The 19,500-nt window shown below is 40.9% G+C and overlaps 1 protein-coding gene across 3 annotated transcripts in view; it reads left to right on the top strand.

Moving 5' to 3' along the window:
* Window positions 1-19,500, top strand: part of JHY (junctional cadherin complex regulator) — a 60,801-nt gene that overhangs the window by 23,312 nt on the left and 17,989 nt on the right. For 2 of the 3 annotated variants that reach the window (XM_061203287.1, XM_061203286.1), the window contains exon 3: window positions 9,285-9,398. The exons of the other annotated variant lie outside the window; for it this stretch is intronic. In XM_061203287.1, coding sequence (XP_061059270.1) covers window positions 9,285-9,398 — 114 coding nt within the window. The remainder of the gene's footprint in view (window positions 1-9,284; window positions 9,399-19,500) is intronic. 3 annotated transcript variants of the gene reach the window in all.

Below are 19,500 nucleotides of genomic sequence, written 5' to 3'. Positions count from 1 at the left end.
GGTACCACTAACTAGATATTTGAGCAAGTGACTCTTCAAACCTTATCTTCTTCATCTATTGTATGGGGTCCATTTCTGCCTTGGAGGGCTATTGGAAGAGTTTATACAAAGCTCCTGACACGTGGCAGACACTCAGTGAAGGGAAGCTGTTATTACCACTGGTCATTCCTTAAGCCACGAGAAAGGAATCCACCCTGGGAATAGGTTCTCCTAAACAGCTTTTTTTTTTTTTTTCAGGCTACAGTGTCTCAAAATGAAAGGGACTTGAATGCAGGTAGAATAAGAACAAAGTGTTGTCAATAGAATAACATCCGTAGGCTCTTGCAGCCCATTCTATGATGTGACTCCCAAAAGACTGTACACAACGGGAGTGGACACACCTCACACTCACCATGCTGTCTCCTGAGGGTCCCCAGTCAATCAAACACTGCCCCATGGATTACAGGACCCTACAGTCTTGTACCCAACTTGTTGGCAATATTTCTTTAATAGTTGCCTTTGGTCTCAGTTATATTTCAAATATTTACACTTGGTGATAAGGAACATATGAATATTTGACACTTTGGTTTTGAAGTACAATTTCATATCACAACTCTTTCAAATCTATCTTCTCCACTGCCTTCACAAGTGTTCTTCTTAGATACAAATCTGATCATATCAATCTCCTGCTTAATGAGAGTCCCTGTTGATTTCAAGATAAAATTCTAACTCTCAGAGTGGTACTCGAGGCCCTTTGTGACCTGGCTCCTTCCTGCCATTTTAGCCTCATCCTTTGTCACTCCTCCCTTGCATCCTATGCTCCAGTCATACTCTGGGAACTCACAGCTCCCAGAACCCAGTGTTTCCCCTGGGCCTCTGTCCAGGCTGATGGATTCCTTTTCCCTGTCTTGTTTGCTTGGGAAAATCTCAGCCTGCTTTTGACATTCAGCTCAAAGTCCCCTACCTTTATGAAGACTCTCTGAGTTCCTCCCTCATCCTTGAACATCCACCTTAGAATCCATAACACCACACTGCACTATTTAGTGTATGTGTCTATATGTCTTTACATGACTCTGAGCTCCTAAAGGCCTGGGCTGGCTCATCTCTGAACTCCAAGAGCCTGGCATCCAGTAAGCACTTTCTGCATCTTTTATGAAGGAATGTGATCTTTAAATAGTTTTGGGGGGGGGTTCAGAATTTTACCACTTTCAAAATGAAAAAATAAAAAAGACTAATGAGCTTGTGCTCTTGACTTAAATAATGGAATTTGGCCTTGAAAGACCAGATTTGAGCCCCATTATTAGAGCCAATTATTACCTTTGGTAAATAAAAAAAAATCTTGCTGAGCTTTGTTTTTCCCCATCAGAGTGAGGTTACAAATGTTTGCCTTCTTCTACAGACCCAGGATTATTCAGGTGACCAAATAAGATGCTGTATGTGAACACTTTGCATAATCATATAGCCCTGTATAAATATGTTATATTTATTACTGAACATTTGATTTGAATTTAGCCTCCTATTGGATAAGATTAATATCTAAGTGATATAACACTCTCCTTTTCCATGGTTTTAAATTTCATGGTTTGTGAAACTTTTGGGTGTCTATAAAATTAAACTTTAGCTTTATTTAAATTATGATCATCTTTTTCTAATTATGTTTGGTTAGAAACACAGAGTTATTTTTATAGAATTCTTCCAGTTTGGTGGTGTTTTTGAGTCCCATGTCTCATACTATACTCATTAAAAATATTCTTCTACAGAGTAGGTACTCTGTGTATGTTCATTGATTGATCTTTTTTTTTTTTTATTTTGCCCTGTGCAACCACAACAAGAGCACTTACTTATGACAGCATAATTTAAATTGAACTTTATGGTTTTTCAATACAAGAAGTTTCTTAAGGCATCTTTCTTGTATGCACTATTCAGCACTTATTTATCTGATCTGTAGAGTGACACTTCATGAATTCGACATTACTGAGGAGGGATCCATGGAAAGAAAACTTTCCCCATAACTGAAGCACGCCCTTTCGAAAACCAGAACTTTAACAGAATTAATCGTGTCTAAGGATAGCTGTCAAAAATGTGCCTGGAGAACCTGATAATTCTGTGCTCTCTTACCCAGGCCATAGTGCACTGTTGTGCAGTAAAGTCAAGAGCTATGGTGATGGGAACCATCCTTTGCCTCTTTACCGAATGCCCCCAAATGCTACGATTCTGCGGTCTTATACACTGCTGTCAGTGTATATGCTCTTCAGGAGCTTCTGGCCAAGTGGGAAGCAGACATGTAAACAGTCAGGACCAAGTGATAACTGCTCTCCTGGAGACATGTCTGGTCCCAAAGGAACCCAGAAGAAGAAGTACCCAAGTCTGTCGGGAGAAGTCAGAGAGGGCTTCACCGAAGAGGCAGTCATTGAACTGATTCTTTAGGGAGAAGTAGAAAGTAACAGGTGGAGGTGGACAGCAAAGTTACCACAGGCAGAGAGAGCATATGGGGTGGCATGAGGGCAAGAAAGGACACCGTTTAAGTAGAGACCTGTGGGTACAGGAGGAACCACTTTGGTGCTGGTCACGAACTGGCAGTTGGTCAGTTAATCAAGTAAAGTGGTTAAAGCAGATACGACCTTAAGTACTTTACTTTCACTTGAAGTATATAAATACACATTAATTCACCAACCTTTTACTGAGGGGCCAGGCCTTCCTGTCAGTGTATATTCTATGGACGACAGTTTTGTATTGTCTTTCTCACGTCAGTTTGAAAGATCTATGGTGTCCACTTCCGATTTCTTGAAAGCAACGTAAAAACTTAAAAAGTGTTTAGAAACGATCTAAGATCATAATCTTTCTAGATTTTTGTGACTGTTCCCCTAGTCTTTTACAGATCCCCCCCTCCCCAGTTGTTATTTTTGCATTTGCTTTATTGGGTCATTCTAAATTATTTAACTTATTTTTTCATGGAAACAACAACTCTCTATTCATACTCAGATTTCTCCAGATGATCTAACCTTTAAAAAGAAAGTTCATAATTTTAACAACACGTACAATAGGAATAGACAGGTTTGAGAACACACGTAAAAGACTCTTGGTAAATATATAACTCAACTAGTGGAAATAGACGTACCAAGGCATACCACAGAGTAGCCGACCAGCCATGAGCAGTCGGCCCACTGTCTTAAGAAAGGACTGGAGAGTGTTACTTAACCTAGCGAGTTAGTTAAGGAGAACTTCCATGTTGTGCATGACTAGATCATGAGGATGGGAGTGTGCGTATTTAGGCTAGAGAAATGGGCATGGGCCTTTCATGTAGGCCCCTGTGTGTCACTTTAAAGCGGGGGCTCTCGGGATGTGGTCCCCGGACCAGCAGCATCAGAATCGCCTGGCAACTCATTAGAAATGCAGATGTTCGGGCCCCAGCCCAGATCTCCTGAGTCAGAAACTCCGGGGTGAGGCCTTCACCTCTGTGTTTCAACAAGCCCTCTAACTGATTCTGATACATGCTCAAGTCTTAGAACTACTGTGCTAGAGAGTTAGGCCTTTCCTCTACGTGGCATGGAATCATTGAAGGATTTTAGTAATGGAGCAGTTTGTATCCTGTGACCATCCAGAGGTCACACTTACAATATTCTGAGTTGTGTTATGGGGAGTTCAGGTCGCTAGCTAATCAACCTTCACAGACGTTTCACGACACATTCCTAAAAATCTCTTTCCCGTTCTTGAAAACGGTTGCTTCGTTCATTTGCATATAATTATTAAGAGCTTATTATACAAGCCCTGGTCTGGGACGATCCCACATGCCGCGGAGCAACTAGGCCCGTGAGCCACGATTACTGAGCCTGCGCGTCTGGAGCCTGTGCTCCGCAACAAGAGAGGCCGCGATAGTGAGAGGCCCGCGCACCGCGATGAAGAGTGGCCCCCGCTTGCCGCAACTATAGAAAGCCCTCGCACAGAAACGAAACAAAGACCCAACACAGCCATAAATAAATAAATAGTTTTTTAAAAAAAGAGCTTATTATGTGTCAGGCATTGTCCTAAGTACTTGGAATACATCCGTGAACAAAGCAGACAAAAATCCCAGCCTTCGTGGGGCTAACCTTCTATTAGGAGGAGACAGACAACAGGCAAAACAGATAATCAGCGTTATTAGTAGGTGACGTAATGGTGAGGAGAGAAATGAAGCAGAGCAGAGGGAGAGGGGATGCTGGGAGTGGGGTTACAACTGTAAATAGATCACAGAGGAGGTGGGAGAGAGCGCCACGCAAATATTTGAGGAAAGGGCTTCCTTGGAAAAGGGGACAGCAAATGCCAAGGGCTGAAGTGCTGAAGGGTCATTGGGCCTCGGGCCGAACCAGCGAGGGAAAGAACAGAGATGGGATCCTAGCTTCCACCTTGTTTTGCTGACAGCCTCCAGGCTTTAATATAAACCACAGATCTAGCCAGATAAACGATACATTAGATGTGTTCTGATGTAAACGGAGCGTCCAGTGAGCAATGTAGATGAATCTTCTCACTCAGTAATATTTATTGAGCACATATGCACCAGGCACATCCAGAACCACCACGTAGCTCGTGGGAGTAGCGCCTCTGGAGCTGAACAGTCCGGCACGGAGTCCCTGCTTTTCCTGCCCTCATGGGACTTAACATCTAGAGGCGAGACAAACATAATGACCAGGGTGAAACTCGTCACACAAGGGAAAGGACAGGGCACTAAGGCCGTGAGCTCAGGTGCATCTGTTATAACCTCCTCCAGGGCATCAGGGAAGGCTAACTATATTTCAGCCAAGGCTAGAACAGTGAATGGGATTGGTCAGAATAAGTGAGGTAAAGGGGAGTTTCCAGGCAAAGAATGGCCCCGTGCGTGGACCCAGAGCATGTGGCCCAAGAGCAGACCTGAAAAAGTACAGTCTAAAGAGAGCAGGGAGGGGAGGCTGAAGAGTAGAGGAGGTAGGGCCTTATAAACCTTTAAAGGTAAGGGCGATGGAACAGCATCAAAGGATTTTAAAGTAGGTGACTGGCATAATTAGTTTGGGGTTGTTAAAAGCTCAAGTATCTTATCTGGAAAATAAATGTAAAAATAATATACCCAGAGGTGTCAGTGTCGTCAATTTCTTCCTGAGCACGTATGTGCTGAATACTGATACATTACGAAGTGTTCTACAGGACGGAGAAAGTGGCCAGGCAGAGCCAAAACATTTCAGGTTTCAGGTGTTTTGTCTCTAAATAGCTGAATAATTAATACCAATCCCCAGATAATTCAAACAGCTGTACTAAATCCCCATGTTGGAGCCTGACCGCGGCGGGCTCTCTGTGTTGCCATGCCTCCACCTCTTCTGCTGGCCGTGTGTCAATACAGGGGGCAGTAGCATTGATCTTAGCAGGTGCAAACCGACACAGAGCAAAGCGTATTAGAAATAGGACAGAGTTAAAACTGCAGATCGCTCATTAGCCAAGTTAACAAAGAAACATCAACTGAGTCCGCTGGTGATGCCCCAAAGAGAGGGATTCAATAACACCTGTGTTGGAATGACGGCAAGCAAATACCACATTTAGAAGAATAGGACTCTCCGGCCTATTTTAACTGGGATGTATGCTTGTTGTTAACACCATCAAGGAATGAGAATAACAAGGAACCTAATAAATTAATGCGAGACTCCCCACGACATCTAAACACAAGGTTATTAACAGAAAACAATAGAAAGAGGAAAAAAGGACCCGAACCTCCCGAGACTGCAGGACCGCACAGTGATATTCTACTTAAACATGTTTCAGTGTGTGTCTCTGCAGATACACAGTGATTCACATACAGCTCTTGGAAAAGCATCAACTTTTTTTTGTGGCGCTGATTCTCTAAGAACCCGATGAGTTTCTTTGAGAGAGAAGTAGCAGCCCAATCTAGCTCAGCTGTCCTCAATCTGAGTTGCTCTCCTACATATAAACCCTCACTTCAAAGCCAGGAACATAATGTACAATTTTTTAATGGCTCTAGACCCAGGCACTCAGGCGCTCTGCTCTGCGCCTTACCTCAGTGTAAACACCTAATCAAGATTGCCTGCGCTCCAACAATAGCAGCCAAATGCAATTCGAGAACCACAAGCCTTTGAAGTCCTCCCAGCAAAGGCCAGTTTTCTAGTCTGGGATAATGACATGCCATGATTGCTGTCTTTGTTGTATCTTTTCAGTGGAGAAGCAATTATGGCCCCAATTTAACAGAATAGACATTACACAGCTTATGATGCTCAAAATGCAATTTCATTTGATCATTTTCTCGATTTGATTGGTATTAATAGAATGGTTCACCAAGGAAAAAAAAGAAATAGCTAGCAGAGGTTGTGTCCCATTCCACTTTCAAAGAGATAATGTAGAAGTATGTTTTACTCACCCAGAGACTCAGTGGAGTGATTCAGACACCAAGTTCTACCAAAACAGCCTGTGGATGGAAATTATTATACATCCTATGTTCTCTGGGGAAGGAAGCGTAGGACAATGTATTTTTCATTTGTAAACTTTTTATCAGAGCTCCATAAGGGATCCCATCGTTGTTAATCAAACAATTAATATCACCAGTGAAAAACCAAATTAACTAAGTTCCCTTTACAAAAGCCAGGAATCAAACCCCCTAGTGGCAGATCTAGGAATAAACCCAACTTCTCCAAGGCTCCCGCTTGTCCAAGACATTGCGTGTTTGAGGTTTAAAAAAGGATTATTTCCTCGCCTGCTTAGGCAGCCTATTTAGATTTTTTTTTTCCTGCCCCGACCTTCATTTCTCCTCCAGGATGGAGTTGATTTTTCTTTTAAATGAGTTGTGTATCTGTTTAACGTCATGGCAGTAAGGGACTGAAGCCTTTGAGAAAATGATGACAGAAGCTGTAAAATCTAATACTTTTATTGTCATTCCATGTTTCTGGAACCAGTGAGGGACTGAGAGATGGAAACATGAGAAGTGGTTCCTGACCTTGAGCACTTATAGCATTTATAACTCCAAACTTTCCATCTCAGCACAAGTTAAACTGTTCCATGGTATTGTGAAGTTTTCCATTTGCAGAGTAGGTAATCACTCAAAACCTGTTGATTACTTCCATTTGTAATTTAAAAATTGCCATGATCCAATAGTACATTTTGTTCCTTGTATTAGCGGTGAGAATTCAAACATGGAAAAAGTTATATTTTCATTTTTTCCCATTTTCAGATCGACCTTTAAGTACTGAAACTTTCACACTATTTCCCTTATTTGTATATATTAGTAGGGCAATTGTGATAGGGAGGCATTCAGGTAGAGAGGGGATTACACCCAAAACAAAAGGAACAAATTGTCTTTCTTGTGCCAGAGAAGCCACCTTGAGTGGTAAGGAATGAGGTTATCTTCACTGTCAAATGCCTGCTTACTAGTTAATATTTAACAAGTATTTTGGCCTCTTTCTGCATTGAATACTTGTCTGCATAAGTATGAAGTAAAAGTCAGCAGCAGAGGGAGAATTTAAACGCAGCCATGACAGATTCTAAACCCCACGCTCTTTCCAGCGTTCCACCTTGCTGCTTCTCACACCGCACAGCCCACCAGGGGAAATTTAACAAAACAAGTTACCAAATCCTGAATCGAAATTTTTAAACTAAGGACATCAGTTTAGAAATGGGAAGACCAGCATCTTGCAGGTGACAAAGCAGGGTGGCCACAGGACCCCATATGAATAATCTTTCCCAGGAGGAATGACAAAGACATCTTGAGAAGTCTATACAAGAGAAGGCTTGGGGAAGGCATCTTCGGTTCTACCAGTTTAGGGCTGTTTTCCGACAGAGGGATTGACTTACTCTATGTTATTTCAAAGGGCAGAGCGATAGAAATTACAGACAGACCTATCACTGCTCTTATAAGGAAGAGCCTTATAGCAATTAGGTTTCTCGAGGATGGAAAATAATGTTTATCAGTGATAAAACAGAGATTCAAAGGTCTAACATTTTACTCCAGGGAGTGTTTGAAAGGACCAGGTCTCCCACAGAAAGGAACTGTTCACAAGCCACCTTGTTCCTTCTTTCTCCGTCAAGATCTTTAAACCTATACGAATAGTGACAAGCAGATAACTCCTGCCTGGAGAAGGGGCAAGTGATTAGGCAGTGAGGGGAGGAACGTCTACCAGGGATGGTACAGAAGCACTAGAGAGTGTACTGGATAATTACCGCCAGAATCTTTGCCAACATTACTATCGCAGAACTTTAAGTTTGCTTTCTGAAATGCTACCTGGTGGCTAGCATTCCGTATAGCACAGAAGACAATCTAATTCCTTGACTTAAAACAGGTAGCTAATGAGAGCCTCCATAATTTGGGAACCTAAATCCATCAATAATTTGGGGATCTAAATCCCACATAGCTGCCTTCATCACTGGCTCCCAAACCTGTCTTCAGGTTAGACCCACCTGGGGAGCTTTTAAAGTACGAGACTCATATCTGGGGCCACCCCCAGAGCTTCTGATTTAATTGATCTGGGATGGGACCAGAACATTAATTTTTAAAAGCTTCCTAGGTTATTCTAATATCTATCTAAAGTTGAGCACCACTAACCTACATCATTCCAATTTATGGGGTGTCAAAACTACAAAGTCTGCAAGTCAAAGATGATATTTCTAATAAGTGAGTTAATTTAGCAAAATCGCTAAATGTACAGTCTCTGGAGTTAGACTGCCTGGCTCCTCTGCTTACTAGCTGTTGATTCTGGGCAAGTTACTTAACCTCTCTGTTCCTCAGTTATCTCATTTGCAAAAAGGGGATAATAAAAGGTACATACCTGGTAAGATTGTTGTGAGAATTAACTAACATATACGAAGTGCTTAGGACAGCTATCATGAGCATTCAATGTATATTAGTTATTTTTATTGTTCTTATCATCATCTTGGAGTATAGTGTTATTTCATTATTTGTTTGGCATACTTAAACATTAGTTGCAGCGTCCGGCTCAGATAACTGTTCTAAAATCAGGTCCCCTGGGTATGTATTGAGCATTTAAAGTATTGGGTTGGCCAAAAAATTCATTCAGGTTTTTTTCCATAATCTTACGGAACGAATTTTTTGGCCAACCCAATAATTAGTAGTTTGACCTCAAAACACCAATTCTCACGTCATCCCTGCAAGAGAAAACATTGTTTATTCCCATTTTCCTTGGGAATAATCCAGATGCCTAAGGACTGAGATGAATCCTTGAAATGAACTATAAATAAAATGTAACCCTGCAGGACCTCTTTCTAGAGTACAGACTCGAGCCCCATGGCCATAAGACTAAAATGAATCCAGTTAACGTGCTGTATATGTTTTACCCCCTTAGATCTCCTACCCCGTCAGAGTAACTGACAAGCCGTCTATTCAGAACACCAGAGAGATTGGAAATGTCGCTATCGACCCTGAAGACAAATGGCATCAAAGAGCCCAACAGCTAAAGGTCACCTGCTAGATTGAATTTTAAGTGTGTTTCATGGGTTACTGCTGGATCTAAGTGATGTTTGTGACTGACATCTTATCACTTAAGGGTTTATTCTTATGCCTGAGAATAGTTACCCACCTTCTAATGGGTAAGACTGCCTTCTGCCCGGATGGGTCATTACTTGCTCAGCTAGCCAACCCTACCCACTTTCCCAATGTTCTATTTCCTAGAGAAAAATCATCATATCACTCTTCAAACATTCAGAGGAATGGCATGGAGAAAGTACAGGCAGGAAAAAAAATCACAGTTCCAAAATATTGTCCAATACTGTGCTGCTCCCAAGTCTGTTTCCTTTTGGAGTTATCAGTCATATAGTATCCCTAGGTGATGGGGGATATGGTCCCTAAAAATGGGTGGGAATCCTCAGAGCCTCACTGAGCCCTCGTTTGCAGAACATAAATGCCTACTACCTAGTAATTTAGCGTGATGACATCCCTTTTTTGGCCATGGGTTTACTACTTTGAAATCACAATGCGGTTTCAGGGAAGATTTTAATGAAACCGTCCCCACTGATTGTTTTTCTAGAAGAATCAAGAAAAGCTCTAGCAGCTGATGTCTTCTTAATCCAGTGTATAGTGTTACATGGGGCAGTTGCTCTTGGACCGGGTTTTATACCTGCTTCAGAAGGGATAAAGCCCTTTGAAATCACCCAGCCTGTAGAGCCTGTTGACATCATTAGTTAAAACTATGTACAGTGGAAAAGTAATAATAAGAAGAATAAAATTCATTCCAGTTTCAGAAAAGTTAGAAAAGAGGGACGGCTCAAATCATCTTTTTGCCTCTGCAGTAGCCTCCAGGCTACTCTTAGAGTTGCCAAAAAAAAAAAAAAAAAAGAAAGAAAGAAATGAAAACAGCCATTCACCTGAAGCTTCCTGAAAGCTGATGCCAGGGAGGCCACACCCAGAAGTTGGGAGGATGGGGACAAATGTCTCCTAGAAGTGGACCTAGAGGACAGGGTCTCCTACCAGACCTGATGGAGAGCCTAGGCAGCTCGGCCAACAGGATAGAGGGGACAAAGGAAACGCCTTAAGGCTTGTTATGTGTTGTGGGTAAAGGACTGGGTCAGAAGACAGGGAGTTCTGGACCCTGACCTGCCATTTACTTGATGCGTGACTTGGGCAAATCTCAGCTTCCCCCGAGCCTTAAGTTTCTTTTTTCTTAAACGAAGCATTGGCCGAAATGAACTGCAAGGTCCATCCCAGCTGCAAAATGCTATACATCTATGGTCCTGTATCTCTAGTTACTTAAATTACTATAGGAAACACAGTCGAAGCATGTAAGATTCTTGCAAACTCTAGCTTTCACACTTGTCACTATGGAAAATCGTAGGAGTCTCGGCCAGTGATAAAATAATCAAGGTAAAATCACAGTGCTTAATGCATGGCATGGCCCTAGGCAGAGACAGTAAAAAACTTCGTACAGAAGAAAATCAGAAGAAAGCAAAAAGGATACTGTTTCATCTCTGAGGGTACAAGACTCATTTGTTTCTAACCCACTCCTGAGTAAAGACAATAAGGAGCAAAACATCTTAAGATTGTTGCATCTAAAATGACAGCAAGACAGAGCGGCCCAAGGAATGTTTCCCTTTCTTTATTCAGAAAGGATCTGTTAGGTGTTCGCTGCATCCTGCATGCTGGCGGGGCACTCAGCATACAAACCTCCAGGCTGACTTTTTTTCTCCTCTTCAACTACCCACCTCCGATGGCTTCTCTGTGGTCCCCCTCCTGCCTCTCCCACCCCTGTCCTGTTGTGCCTGTGGCTGGGACCACTCCTCCAGGGTTTAATCCTATTCGGCCATTGTCTCATTAGCTGTTGCCTGTGTTTCTTTTGTACCAATTACACGATAAGCTCCTTGAACCTTAGCATTGTATTCCTCTCCACCTAGCACATTGCTTTACCCAAAGCTGATCTCAATATTTAATGGTTGACTAAAAAACCATTTAAAGGTCATTTAGTGAATCTCAAGTGAAAATGGGCCTCATTTGAAATCTTTTTCTTGAAAGATGATTTTCAAAGAATCTGCATATCCCTCAGTAAACTTACTCTAACAATGAGTAACTCACTACTAAGAGATACCTTTATGTGAAATCAAAATAATTCAGACAACAAATATTTATTGAGCACCTACTATATTCCAACCACTAGCTTTTAGGTGACTAGCCCAAAAGACATGGTGTTTTTTTTTTAAAAAACTCTTCAGAAAAGTAAATAAAACTTGAAAAAAGATCCTTTTTTAAAAAAAAAATGATTCGTACCCTCAAGGAGCTTAAAACTTTTGGTAGTGGGAAGACAGTTATGTAATCATTATAATGCAGTGATATAAAAGTAGGTATAATTTAATTCTTTCTTTTAGTGTAACTAAAAGAGCACCTAATTCTGCCCTAAAAAGACAGGAAAAGCTTCCTAAAAAGAGATAGCACCTGAGCTGACCCTAGAAGGATGAGTCAAAATATGCCAAGCAGACAAATGGGAGCAGAGGTGTAAAAATGCAGGGCAATCTAGTCTGTCCTGAGTATTACCTGGAGTTCAGTAGCTAAAGGGCAAAGTATGAGGGACACAGGGCTGGGCAGGTCAGCTAGGGGCCATGAAAAGCTTTTTATGCCGATCAAAAGATTTTCAATTTTATCCTACGGAGAGCAGGAAGCCATTGGCAAATTGTAAGCAGGTTAATGACATCATCGGGCTTGCATGTTAACAAACTGCGAAGGTCTGAAGAATAGATTGGAAGAGAATAATAAGATTGCAGAGACAGCGAAACCAGTCAGGCGACTTCTGCTGTAATTTCTGCAAGAGATGATGGGAGAACTGGAAAGGTGGCAGCATTTGCTCTGTTTGCCCCACACTCCACATGCCATCAGTTCACTTTGCAGGACGGTGGGTATATCTTCTTCCACCGCCTGGATAGAACTCCTGGCAGGTTAGGACAGCACCTGATCCCCCTCAGCCCCTGCCTTGAGGTGGTCAGGAAGTGGAATGAACAAACTTAGCAATTGCTTAAATACAAGGTGAACGTGGGAGAGAGAGAATAGTTTCTGAGTGTCTGATTAGTGGCACCAACACCACTGAGGAAGAAAAGGAGGGCTTTGGTGCTGGGAATGAAAGGGGGGGTGTGTGAGGCCAGCAGTGGGCCTGACGTTGAGTTTGGAGGTGCCTGTAGGGAGGAGGACCTAGAACTCAGGAGAGACATCTGAGTTAGCCTATGTGCATTTGCATCATAAGAATTCCCTGGTGGGTTGCAGCCATGGGAATTGCTGAGCTGCCCCAGGAATTGTAGGTAGTGGGAGAAGAAAGGAAGGTCAAGAACAGGGCCCTGGAGAAATTGGTAAGAATATTTTAAGGGAGAGCAGAGGTAGAGAAGGTAAAAGATTACAAAGGGATTGCCAGAGAGGCAGAAAGCTGACCAGGAAAAAACAGTGTCATGGAACCTGAGACATGAAAACTTCAAGGAAGGGAAATCAGTGAACAGGGTTCAACTCTGCAGAGAAGACAAGTAAAAAGGTGCCATGAGAAGGGAGTGATGTATGCAACTCATATATGCAAGTTTCAGATGATTCAGACAAACTAAGTAATGATGATACAAACAATAATACTATAAATGAAAGAATGTAGATTTGTTTGTCTACAAATGGAGAGTGGGAGATCTACAGAAAGAGAGAATGAAGAAATGTGGCTAAATGTTAAAAAGTGGTGAATCAGTGAGGATATTTGGGGGTTCTCTGTGCTATTCTTGCCATTTTTCTGTAAGTTTGAAATAATTGTGTAAGTTTGAAAAAATAGAAAGTTAAAGAAAATGGTACCATAGGATTTAGCACTAAAAGGTCATTGGTGGCCTGAGCAAAGCAGTTTCAGTGAGAATAAGGGCTCTCCTGCAGGGTACAGAGGTCAGGATGAGAGCTGGGGAAATGAAGACCAGCCTACATTTTAAGATGCCTGGCTGTGGATTAAGAGATGAGGTTTAACCAGAGAATGAGATCAAGTAAGGGATTGTTTCATTTTTTTTTTTTTAAATAGAAGAGGTTTAAACACGTTTATATGCTGAAAGGATCAGAAACTGGAGATAGAGGACAAGAAAAGAGAGGGTGATATGCTGGAAACAAGGTCCCTGGACCATTTAAGCCTGTGTGTTTTCACTTTAAAAATACTGAGAATTCAGAGCTCCCACCGCAGGAGCTTCGTCCCGACCCTGGGTTCATGAACCAAGATCCCACAAGCCGCCTGGGGCAGCCAAAAAAAAATAAAATAAAATAAATAACAAAGTAAAAAATAAAATTAGACTAGGAAACTAACATATGTTAGGAAGAATATAAAAACAAAAGATGAATCAACAACCAGAAGGTACAACAATACCACAATAGTAAAAAAGAAGAAGAGGAAAAAAAAAAAAGGGTGGGGGAAGGCCTTGGCTGTGGAGGGCGGGGCCTAAGAAAGGGTGAGTTTTGGGCAGTGGGTGGGGCCAATGCTCAGGACCCACAGGGCTGAAAAAGGCCCTGGGGGATGTGGGGGATGGGGCTTAGCCTCAAGGAACAGAAGGGGCCCAGGTTGCCCCTCACCCCTGGTCTCAGAGGGCGGGGGACCTCACCTGGGAGCCCAGCAGGCTTCCTGGGCTTGACTGGGCAGGGCAAACGCCCTTCTCTCCTCTCCTGCTCCTCCATCTGGGAGGCCCCCTCCTGCCTGCCTCTCCTGATCTCCCTGTCCTCCCTCCTATGCCCGCAAGGAGCTATGCAACCTGGAGAGGGCTTTGGAGGGCAGGGGATCGGCCTGGGAGCTCAGCAGGCTCCCCGGGCCCGAGTGGGCGGGGCAATTGCCCTCTGCTTCTCTCCTGCTCAGCTCCTCCCGGAGGGCCCCTCCCTCCTGCCTCTCCTGATCTCTCCGGCCTCCCTCTTATGAACCACTGAACTAACAGAGAACCTCAGACCCCAGGGAATATTCATCGGAGTGAGGTCTCAGGGAGTTCCTCATCTCAGCACCAAGACTCAGCTCTACCCAATAGCCTACAAACCCCAGTGTTGGAAGCCTCAAGCCAAACAACCAGTAAGACAAGAACACAATCACACGCATAAAAATAAAAAAAAAAAAAAAATGAGATGGCAAAAATATATGTCACAGATGAAGGAGCAAGATAACATACAAGACCAAATAAATGAAGAGGAAATAGGCAATCTACCTGAAAAAGAATTCAGAGTAATGATAGTAAAGATGATCCAGAATCTCGGAAACAGAATGGAGGCACGGATTGAGAAAATACAAGAAATGTTTAACAAAGATCTAGAAGAATTAAAGAACAAACAAACAGAGATGAACAACATAACTGAAATGAAAAATACACTAGAAGGAATCAATAACAGAATAACTGAGGCAGAAGAACGAATAAGTGAGCTGGAAGACAAAATGGTGGAAATAACTGCCGAGGAGCAGAATAAAGAAAAAAGAATGAAAAGAACTGAAGACAATCTCAGAGACCTCTGGGACAACACTAAATGCACCAACATTCAAATTATAGGGGTCCCAGAAGAAGAAGAGAAAAAGAAAGGGTCTGAAAAAATATTTGACAAGATTATAGTTGAAAACTTCCCTAACATGGGAAAGGAAATAGTCACCCAAGTCTAGGAAGCACAGAGAGTCCCATATAGGATAAACCCTAGGAAAAACACACTAAGACACATATTAATCAAACTAACAAAAATTAAATTCAAAGAAAAAATATTAAAAGCAGCAAGGGAAAAGCAACAAATAACATACAAAGGAATCCCCATAAGGTTATCAGCTGATTTTTCAGGGGAAACTCTGCAGGCCAGAAGGGAGTGGCAGGATATACTTAAAGTGATGAAGGAGAAAAACCTACAACCAAAATTACTCTACCAAGCAAGGATCTCATTCAGATTCAATGGAGAAGTCAAAACCTTTTCAGACAAGCAAAAGCTAAGAGAATTCAGCACCACAAAACCAGCTTTACAACAAATGCTAAAGAAACTTCTCTAAACGGGAAACACAAGAGAAGAAAAAGGCCCACAAAAACAAACCCAAAACAATTAAGAAAATGGTAATAGGAACATACATATCGATAACTACCTTGAATGTTAATGGATTAAATGCCCCAACTAAAAGACACAGACTGGCTGAATGGATACAAAAACAAGACCCATATTATGCTGTCTTCAAGAGACCCACTTCAGACCCAGGGACACATACAGACTGAAAGTGAAGGGATGGAAAAAGATATTCCATGCAAATGGAAATCAAAAGAAAGCTGGAGAAGCAATACTCATGTCAGATAAAATAGACTTTAAAATAAAGACTGTAACAAGAGATAAGGAGGGACACTACATAGTGATCAAAGGGTCAATCCAAGAAGATATAACAATTATGAATATTTATGCACCCAACATAGGAGCACCTCAATACATAAGGCAAATGCTAACAACCATGAAAGGAGAAATCGACAATAACACAATAATAGTAGGGGACTTTAACATCCCATTTACACCAATGGACAGATCATCCAAACAGAAAATAAATAAGGAAGCACAAGCTTTAAATGACACAATAGACCAGATAGATCTAATTGATATTTATAGAACATTCCACCCAAAAGTGGCAGAATACACTTTCTTCTCAAGTGCACATGGAACATTCTCCAGGATAGATCACATCTTGGGTCACAAATCAAGCCTCAGAAAATTTAAGAAAATTGAAATTGTATCAAGCATCTTTTCTGACCACAACGCTATGAGATTGGAAATCAATTACAGGAAAAAAAAAAACTGTAAAAAACACAAATACATGGAGGCTAAACAGTGTGCTACTAAATAACCAAGAGATCACTGAAGAAAGCAAAGAAGAAATTAAAAAATACACAGAAACAAATGACAATGAAAACACGATGACCCAAAACCTACGGGACACAGCAAAAGCAGTTCTAAGAGGGAAGTTTATAGCAATACAATCTCACCTCAAGAAACAAGAAAAATCTCAAATAAACAATCTAACCCTACACTTAAAACAACTAGAGAAAGAAGAACAAAGAAAACCCAAAGTCAGTAGAAGGAAAAAAATCATAAAGATCAGAGCGGAAGTAAATGAAATAGAAACAAAGAAAATAATAGCAAAGATCAATAAAACTAAAAACTGGTTCTTTGAGAAGATAAACAAAATTGATAAACCCTTAGCCAGACTCATCAAGAAAAAAGGGAGAGGACACAAATCAATAAAATTAGAAATGAAAAAGGAGAAATCACAACTGACACTGCAGAAATACAAAGGATTATAAGAGACTACTACAAACAACTATATGCCAATAAAATGGACAACCACGAAGAAATGGAAAAATTCTTGGAAGGGTACAATTTTCCAAGACTGAACTAGGAAGAATTAGAAAATATAAACAGACCTATCACAAGTGATGAAATTGAAACTGCTATTAAAAATCTTCCAACAAACAAAAGTCCAGGACCAGATGGCTTCACAGGTGAATTCTATCAAACATTTAGAGAAGAGTTAAGACCAATCCTTCTCAAACTCTTCCAAAAAATTGCAGAGGGAGAAACGCTCCCAAATTCATTCTATGCAGCCACCATCACCCTGATACCAAAACCAGAAAAAGATATCACAAAAAAAGAAAATTACAGACCAATATCACTGATGAACATAGATGCAAAAATCCTGAACAAAATACTAGCAAACAGAATCCAACAGCACATTAAAAGGATCATACACCATGATCAAGTGGGATTTATCCAGGGATGCAAGGATTCTTCAATATATGCAAATCAATCAATGTGATACACCACATTAACAAATTGAGGAATAAAAACCATATGATCATCTCAATAGATGCAGAAAAAGCTTTCAACAAAATTCAATACCCATTTATGATTAAAAAAAAAAAAACTCCAGAAAATGGGCATAGAGGGAACCTACCTCAACATAATAAAGGCCATATATGACAAACCCACAGCAAGCATCATACTCAATGGTGAAAAACTGAAAGCATTTCCACTAAGATCAGGAACAAGACAAGAATGTCCACTCTCACCACTCTTATTCAACATAGTTTTGGAAGTCCTAGCCACGGCAATCAGAGAAGAAAAATAAATAAAAGGAATACAAATTGGAAAAGAAGAAGTAAAACTGTCACTGTTTACCGATGACATGAAACTATACATAGAAAATCCTAAAGATGCCACCAGAAAACAACTAGAACTAATCAATGAATTTGGTAAGGTTGCAGGATACAAAATTAATGCACAGAAATCTCTGGCGTTCCTATACACCAACAACGAAAACTCAGAAAGAGAAATTAAGGAAACACTCCCATTTACCATTGCAACAAAAGAATAAAATACCTAGGAATAAACCTGCCTAAGGAGGTGAAAGACTTGTTGTACTCAGAAAACTATAAAACACTGATGAAAGAAATCAAAGATGACATAAACAGGTGGAGAAATATACCATGTTCTTGGATTGCAAGAATCAATATCATGAAGATGACTATACTACCCAAAGCAATCTATAGATTCAGTGCAATCCCTAACAAACTACCAATGGCATTCTTCACAGAATTAGAACAAAAAATTTTACAATTCGTATGGAAACACAAAAGACCCCGAATAGCCAAAGCAATCTTTTTTTTTTTTTAACACATGGGTGTTCCTTTTTTCCCCCCGAATATCAGTACCCAAGGGCTGCCAAAGCAATCTTGAGAAAGAAAAACGGAGCTGGAGGAGTCAGGCTCCCCGACTTCAAACTATACCACAAAGCTACAGTAATCAAGACAGTATGGTACTGGCACAAAAACAGAAATATAGATCAATGGAACAGGGTAGAAAGCCCAGAGATAAACCCACACACGTATGGTCAGCTAATTTACGACAAAGGAGGCAAGAACTTACAATGGAGAAAAGACAGCCTCTTCAATAAGCGGTGCTGGGAAAACTGGACAGCTACATGTAAAAGAATGAAATTAGAACACTACCTAACACCATACACAAAAATAAACTACAAATGGAGGAAAACATAGGAAAAACACTCTTAAATAAACCACAGCAAGATATTTTTTGACCCACCTCCTAGGGTAACGGAAATAAAAACAAAAATAAACAAATGGGACTTAATTAAACTTAAAAGCTTTTGCACAGCAAAGGAAACCATAAATGAGACAAAAAGACAACCCTCAGAATGGGAGAAAATATTTGCAAATGAAACAACAGACAAAGGATTAATCTCCAAAAAATACAAACAGCTCATGGAGCTCAACATTAAAAAAACAAACAATCCAGTTAAAAATTGGGCGGAAGACCTAAATAGACATTTCACCAAGGAAGACATACAGATGGCCAAGAGGCACATGAAAAGATGCTCAACATCACTAATTATTAGAGAAATGCAAATCAAAACTACAATGACGTGTCACCTCACGCTGGTCAGAATGGCACACCAGTCAGAATGGCCATTATCAAAAAATCTAGAAACAATAAATGCTGGAAAGGGTGTGGTGAAAAGGGAACCCTCCTGCAGTGTTGGTGGGAATGTAAGTTGATACAACCACTATGGAAAACAGAATGGAGGTTCCTTAAAAAACTAAAAATAGAACTAACAGATGACCCAGCAATCCCACTACTGGGCATATACCCTGAGAAAACCATAATTCAAAAAGAAACATGCACCACAGTGTTCATTGAAGCACTATTTACAATAGCCAGGACATGCAACCAACCTAAATGTCCATCAAGAGATGAATGGATAAAGAAGATGTGGTACATATATACAATGGAATATTACTCAGGCATAAAAAGAAACGAAATTGAGTTATTTGTAGTGAGGTAGATGGACCTAGAGTCTGTCATACAGAGTGAAGTCAGTCAGAAAGAGAAAAACAAATACCGTATGCTAACACGTATATATGGAATCTGAAAAAAAAAAAAGGTACTGATGAACCTAGTTGCAGGGCAGGAATAAAGAGACAGACATAGAAAATGGACTTGATGATGTGGGATGGGAGGGCAAAGCTGGGCGAAGTGAGAGTAGCATCGACATACATACACTACCAAATGTAAAATAGTTG

This window comes from Eubalaena glacialis, chromosome 10 (assembly GCF_028564815.1).
Source record: "Eubalaena glacialis isolate mEubGla1 chromosome 10, mEubGla1.1.hap2.+ XY, whole genome shotgun sequence".
Taxonomy (NCBI): Eukaryota; Metazoa; Chordata; class Mammalia; order Artiodactyla; family Balaenidae; genus Eubalaena; species Eubalaena glacialis.
The sequence above is the reverse complement of the archived record's forward strand: the minus strand, read 5'-3'. Positions and strand labels throughout refer to the sequence as shown.